This window comes from Trachurus japonicus, unplaced genomic scaffold (assembly GCF_045865225.1).
Source record: "Trachurus japonicus isolate A0001 unplaced genomic scaffold, Traja_1.0 AP030562.1".
In the NCBI taxonomy this organism is placed as follows: domain Eukaryota; kingdom Metazoa; phylum Chordata; class Actinopteri; order Carangiformes; family Carangidae; genus Trachurus; species Trachurus japonicus.
In genome coordinates, this window is record NW_028220695.1 from 26,486 (window position 1) to 33,964 (window position 7,479).

The 7,479-nt window shown below is 42.1% G+C and overlaps 1 protein-coding gene across 1 annotated transcript; it reads left to right on the top strand.

Moving 5' to 3' along the window:
* Window positions 1-116: 116 nt before the first annotated feature.
* On the top strand, window positions 117-549 carry LOC146960227 (disintegrin and metalloproteinase domain-containing protein 17-like). Its single transcript, XM_085772519.1, has 2 exons — window positions 117-267; window positions 368-549. Exons 1-2 carry the CDS (start codon window positions 117-119, stop codon window positions 547-549), a joined length of 333 nt encoding a protein of 110 aa, XP_085628645.1.
* Window positions 550-7,479: the final 6,930 nt, after the last annotated feature.

Consider the following 7,479-nt stretch of genomic DNA (forward strand, 5'->3'; position numbering starts at 1 on the left):
CACCGCCAATCCCGCAATCCGGAGTAGAGTTTTAGTAGAGTGAGCTTTTATGTGCAAATCTACACACAGATTTACTCACGTTTCATGAATGAGACCCAGTGTGTGTGTGTGTTGTTATGTGTGTTGTGACAGGAAACAGCAGCGAGTGTCCTCCTCCTGAAAACGCTCCCGATAAGACGGCGTGTCTGGACAGCGGCGAGTGTCTGGACGGGGAGTGCGTTCCTTTCTGTCAGGCCGTCCTGAAGCTGCAGCCCTGCGCCTGCAACGGTAACGACCACACCGGCGTGAGACCAAGGTGGTGGTGGTGATGATGATGATGATGATGCATCCGTCTCAGTCTTGTATCTGTTCCCTCTCGTCTCTATAGAAACCAACGCGTCGTGCAGAGTCTGCTGCCGGAGCACCAGCGGCATCTGCGCCCCCTACCAGGACAAGACGGGCAACTTCCTGTTCCTGCGTAAAGGGAAACCCTGCACCGTGGGCTTCTGTGACGGAGCGGTGAGTGGAAACACACACACACACACACACATTCTTGTACTTGCTGCATAGTGAGGACCGAGTGAATTTCCTGCAAAGTGAGGACCGGCATTTCTAGACCTCATGTCAACACAGGAAACATATGTCTGAACACTAGGGGGAACCAACAAACTATACATTCGTTCAGATTGTGTGAAAAACAAAGTTTCAGGAAAAAAGTTTTTAACCATCAGAGTGAGGACCGATTTGAACTTTTCACCTTGCGCTCTGATTGGCTGCTGTTGATGGGCCATTAATTAGCAGAGGCCCCAGCTTCTGCTTCTCCAGCAGCTCTCAACAACTCTGTTACTGCTCTGCCTTTCTGATGAAGGCTGACCCTAACACCTGAACATATTTTCACAGTTCCAACAAGTGCATTCTCAAAAAACCCTCATATACATTTTGTGTACATATTCATAAATATGAATAAAAATATAATGAGTGTATTTTTTTTATATTTTTTTTCCCACATTCAGTCTTGATCATAAAATAATCTCCATCATCATAAACAGGATTTTAACCCTTCAAATGACAGATGGAAATTCCCTAAAATCAAAGGTGACAAGATGTGTGCATATTGCTCTCTCAGGATAACAAAACTTTTCTTCTTAAAATAAGATTTATCTTGTTATCATGAGGAAACAGAACACACTTGGCCAGCGATGGCCGGCGATGGCCGCAATGACGGCGGGGTAGCTATCCATGGCTACTTAACCAAAAGTCTTTGAACTATCAAACAAACAAGTGAACTATGGACTATGGAAGCTTGAATGGCCAAAATATGAAGTTATGACGTGAACCATATGTTGCGGTGTGTAAAAAAAAAAAAAAAAGGCAGTTGATTCGGTGGAAACCCTGCTTACAAAACTGGCAATCAAAGATGATGTGGAAATTGAATTGGAATGAGCACACAGAGCTATCGCCCCAAAACAGAAGACAATGGCTCCACCAAGATCTATAATAGTATGATTCTTGTACTTTAGCGTGAAGCAAGCAGTGCTGCAGCAAGCATGGAAGCAATCAGCTTTTTCCTGCTCCAAACTATCGTTATTATATGGGCCTTTAAAAATCCACTATCGGTCGACCTCTAATGGAAATGAAAACATATATATAAACAAAAAATTTTTTTAAAATTTGTTGATGTCGGCGAGCTCTCTGGATATAAAGGGAAATGAGAGTTAGAAATGAATGTTATTATTGAAGATACATGCTGGGGAGATGTGTGTGAAGAGGGACATAAAATAACCAATAACCAATGTGGAAAGAATTTAATTGGAAAATGAAAGTGAGATATTTTAGAACCCCCTCCATAACTTCCAGATTTTACAGTAACACAACAAATTTGTGCTGGAGGGATTGTCACCACACACATATTCTGGGACTGACCAAAGTTGAAAAACTACTCCCTCCCACCATACCCCAGTGGCAGGAGTTAAAGGTATACAAATATTTAAACCTGCCATTGTAAAACATTAGCAAACTATGCTATATCAGAACTGTGCAATTTAGAGGAATGTTATAAACTGCTTTTCTGACTTTTCAGTTTCACGAATAACATTGAACTTTTCTTTTTCATATGTATGTCACAGAAAGAAAATTTAGATATAAACTAAAAGATGTGGAAATACATATGAATACCAATAAAAACTTGGTTCAAAAACAAAAAAGCTCACATTTTAAGCTTTCGCTTGATTCTAACAATTTCATTGTAGACAAAATACTTCACGTCTTTCCACGTCCGTGCTCTTAGGGCTGGAGACTCTTTGCCAATACACTTCAGGCAGTCCTGCTTTGCTGGAACCTTCTTCAGTGCGATGAACTTGGCAAGGCCTCGTTTGACTGCAGTTCTCTCAGGGTCAGTCCAGGGTCTTTTACCTTGTTTCTTGACCTCCATTTCTGGAGCATCGACAAAACAAAAACCAAAAGGAGTTTATTAGAAGGTGAGTTGATTATAAACTGAGACCTTACAGAAGTTTTATTACCATCTGAATCCCACCTTGATTGACTTTTATTTTTATACCTTTATTTGATAGGACAGTCAAGAGTGTGACAGGAAATGGCAGACAGAGACAGGAGGAATGACACGCAGGATAGGGCCATCTGTCGCGGGACCTGAACTGGGACCCGAACCGGGGCCGTCCGCAGTGAGGACTATAGCCTCAACACATGGGACAGGTGCTCGAACAACTGAGCTAAACACCACCCCTTAAGCACGCATCTTAAAACAAATGTTGACTGAAAGGTTACCTTTTTAAAAGCAAGTACACTTAAAGCAGAAGTAAGTGATATATTTGTGTTAATATAAGTCTTAAAGGGACAGTATGGGACTTTATTGGCTTTTTATTGACAAAAATCAAATATCGCTTTCATAAATACGTATTTCACTGAAGTGGAATCGCGCCCGCATACAAACGAGCGCTTTCTCGTACCTTAGAATGAGATGTTACAAGTCGTTACAAACATACAGGGTGGGGTTCACCGAACCTTCTCTGCCATGTTGAATCGCCATGTTTTACGTTCAGTGTCACCGTGGCTGTAAGTAACCACAAACTCGGGCCGCCGGAGCTTCTCGGCTCGGGGAGAAAGTTTTCCAGACAGCGCCTGTTAAAACTGTCACCACCGTGTAGCTAGTGTGAGGAAGGACGGAGGCACTGGTGTTGCCTTCAGGTGCAGTCAGACACCTGAATGACGCCGTGAGTGACGCCGTCGGCAAACCGACTGGATGTTATTTTACTCGACGAGAGAAAGCCGGTAAAACGTGGGTCAGGTAAACAATACGACATCGCCATGACAACATATTGTCACGCCTGTATTGTTTTGCCTCGTGCTGGCGGACCGTTTGTTTACATAGAGGCTTGTTTATCCTGATACATGCAGCGTGTGTTGTTTTTCTGACTTCTGCCCGAGTTTACGTAAACGCAACAGCAAGAATACGTGCCGACATGCAACCGCACCGCTAGATGGGGGTAAATGTCACATATTGTCCCTTTAAATAGTTGTATCTTCCGACAGCAATCACTTACATAGAGTGTTTGGTCTGAAACACGGGTCTCTCAGTCCCTCTGCTCTGCTCTGAGCCGAAGAGAAAACATTCATCGTATCCTACAGTTTTTATCCAATGAGGAGAGAGAACGGCATGCAGGGCTGTGTGTGCAGCCAAGGAACGCCGTGAATGTGGCGACGTAGGGACGAGGACTGTTATGGTGCGTTCAAGGAAACTCGTATTTTTCCGACCGTGAAGTCGTACCAGTTCGATCTGGTACGAGTTCACGGGTCAGAAGTTACGAGTGGCCGTTATAGTGACTTTCACCGGTAAAACAGGTCGGAAAAAACACGAGTGGGTTGTCTGGAACGCTACAAAGTCGTAAGTTGTGACTTGAAGCTGTAATTTACGATTTCAAAAGCCTGCCTGGAACGCAGCATTAGCCAAAACGAATGAGTGGAAATACAGGAGATTCTGCTCCTCATGAAGCCTCATGAACCCAATGTTGCAAAATTACAACATTACAACCGTAGAAACTCACTAAAACGTTTTTTAAACACTCCATTTTCACCCCAAAGGCAACAACAGGTTGAAAAAAAAAAAGACCAGTGAGTGAAAACAGTCATTATTACAGATAAATAAACGTGCAGACTGTGGATGTTACAGCAGCCACAGGATATGCTCAAACATGTGTTTCAACTAGGGCTGTCAAACGATTAATTTTTGTAATCGCGATTAATCCATTTTTTCCATAGTTAACTCGCGATTAATCTCTATTAAAAATGTTATATATGGCGCTTTGGACTTTCAACACTCCAAAGTGTTATAATCTCTAGACAAACAACTTTTAGACCAGACCTAGCAGGCCTACCTAATCATAACACATGATGCATGAAACTCACACAGAATTGAAATGCATCCAGTGGAAATTGCCCTTTACTTTGCTACACCTCTGCCTGGCCATGTGCATTTGTTGACAACAGAAGCCGTCAAAAAATCAATACATCGCCACCTGCATTTGTTGACAACCGATGCCGTCAAAAAAATCAATACATGGCCATGTGCATTTGTTTACAACAAAGCCGTCAAAAAATGAATGGATGGAGCTGTGGAGCCACATGCACAACGCCACATGCACAACAACAACAACAACAACAACAACAACAACAACAACAACAACGCTTGATTAGCTAGATGACGAGCGGTAAAGCCTGACGGTTCACTGGCGCTTGCGGAGTGTTAATTTTACAGCCTGGCTGGCATTAGGTTTGGTTTAACTACACAAAGCATCCTTAAAATCATTTAAACTGAACTTCAATAAGTGCAAAGAAAAATAAATACTTACGCTAGCGTTGGCAGGTCTTCGTCGAAGTCGCTTCATTTTCAAGGTGGCGAATGTGGAGGAGAGTCCAGCGAGCTGCACGCAGGTGGCCTGTACTGAGCTGAACTCTTCACCTCGCTCGGGCTGAGTGGGGGATGGGCGCGCGCAGCAGCAGGAAGTCGTTCAGTGCTTCTCCTGACCAACGTTCCCGTCAAAATAAAAGCACCAAGCTTCGAAAAATGCAAAAATGCGGTGAAACCTCATAATTCAAAGAATATAATTTATGATAAAATACCAGAGGCCTTACATTATAATCTTCTTTATTAATTATCTTTTATTGTGCCAGAATTTAAAGTTTTATTTTGATGAACACTTTCACTGCGGTGAAGTGACTTCATGGTCTCTTTGACATATAAAGAGCATCAGAGTTTCACATAACTCAAGGGGACACCTAATTAAAAAATTCAGATTAAATTTATGTCAATATTGATTTAACCTCTTGATTTATTTATTGAGGAAATGAACAAATGAGTGGAGAAACATATAAAATTGTACAATTCAGTCAGGCAACTCAAAATTAGAACAATTAATAACAATGAGCAGGCAACAGGCTCTGTCTCAGATATTCATTCCCTGAATAATGATCTACTTTGACAGACATTACAGGGAATGAAAGCAGGGCCTCGCAGGAAATCATAGAGACAGAGCCCACAGGTGGATGCTGGGGAGGTGGTGGGTTTGCAAAACCTCATGGGTAGGAGGGGCAACAGCAGTAACATGAAGAAGCAGTAAGGGTCCCAGCAGGGCAGCAGCAGTGTCGGCAGCAGCATAGCCAAGACTGACTGTTATCTGTCTTAACTAGCTTTGCATCATATGATTTAATAAATATGAAAAATAACATGAATTAACTCTGTAGCTACAGACTTTCCAGATCTCAGTCTGTTATTATCTCTTGGAGACTGTGGACCCACTTGTAGTGCTCCACCACCATAACACGAGCTACATGATATGATAAACCTCTGTTAAAGTTAATTCCGGTATCTGTAACTTTCTCTGATGTTCTTTTGTGACATACTGTTTGAGTTCACTATTCTGTCTGTCTGATATACTTTCAGCAAAAGTCTCAAATGAGATTCCCAGAGTAAATAAAATTTTGTGTTATTGAGGAGAAAATCTTGAGGGGATAGTTATCTGTCCTGTACAGTTCCATATACTGTAAAGATGATCTGTATATTGATTTTCCTCCTCCTTGCACTCTTAGCATATAACTCTTAGAATCTAAGAAAATTAGACCTCAGCCATCTCTCTAGCTGAACCGTTCTTCAGGAGCTGTATTAGGATGGGTAAATTTGAATCAGATGGAGGAAGAAAATGCATCAATACTTTACATTTCCTGAAAATTTCCAAATCAAAATTTCATAGTCCTTTGAATTAATATGAGCCTCCATCATTGTTTTTATATAATGAAATTGCAGTCTTTTAAATTTCTCCATCTGTCTCTTTAACAGGTGAGAGGCAGCCAGTGTCACTCAGCCGGTGAACTCTTCACCTTGCACAGAGTGCTCTGGCTGCTGAGTTGATGGGTCGTTAATTAGCAGAGCCCCAGTCCTGCTTCTGCTTCTCCAGCACCTCACTAAAACCCTGTTAACCCTTTCAGTATTTTGCCTTACTGAAGACGTTTGACCATAAAACACAAACATATTTTCACACAATTCCTTTAACTGGATAAAGTCTAAATTAAAAAAAAAGTGCATCACTTTTTATGCCTTTAGATATATTTTCTTTTTCACATTAAGGGCTCTAATTTCGTAGCTCTCTCCCAGTCTCTGTCGTGTTTAGGCACACTTTGCAATTTTCGTCCACCACGCACCCTACTGCAAATCCTCCTCTTTCCCACCTCCGTCCCTCCAACCAGCGCAAGTGGGAAATAGAGAAGGCGTGAGAGGGTTTAGAACAGCTGATTCAAATCTACACCAAATAATTCACTAACGCTTTAAGCTAGGAGGCAGACATTTGAGTTTGTGTATCAGGAAGTGAGGCCCATCAACTGTGTGGAGTTCCGTGCGACCCTCAGACGTGTCAAAGGTCACCGTGTGTTTGTCGTTCTTGTCCCTCTCAAGGACACACAACAACACTGTCCCTTCGGACTCCTTGGTTTGTGTTTCAAGACGAGTCAAGTGCAGCAGACCCCTGGCACCTATTATGTGGGCCGATCCCCACCATGGCGACTGTCGTCTGTCTTTTTTTTTTAAGTAGCCTATATACAGTATTTTTGGCTTTTCATACCTTTATTTGATAGGACAGTTCAGAGTGTGAAAGGAAATGGGAGGCAGAGAGAGGGGGGAATGACATACAGGAAAGGGCCGTAATGTTCACTGTTGACTTTAAATCATGTTGTTTGTGCTGTGAAAACTAATGAAAGCTCAAGTCCCATTGTCATGGGCATGATGTGCATGTAAAAAAATGTGTAAAAATGCTCTGCTATGACTATTTTTTGATAAAAAAAAGTTGTTTAAAATAAATCTCCAAAGACACTAACAACACGTCCATATTTCTCCCTCATTGAAAAATTCACATCTTATTAATATGCATGATTTGCTTGGTCAGGGTTGCTAGGTAACGGCGGTGCGCGCAGTGTTGCCAACTGGCGACTTTCCAA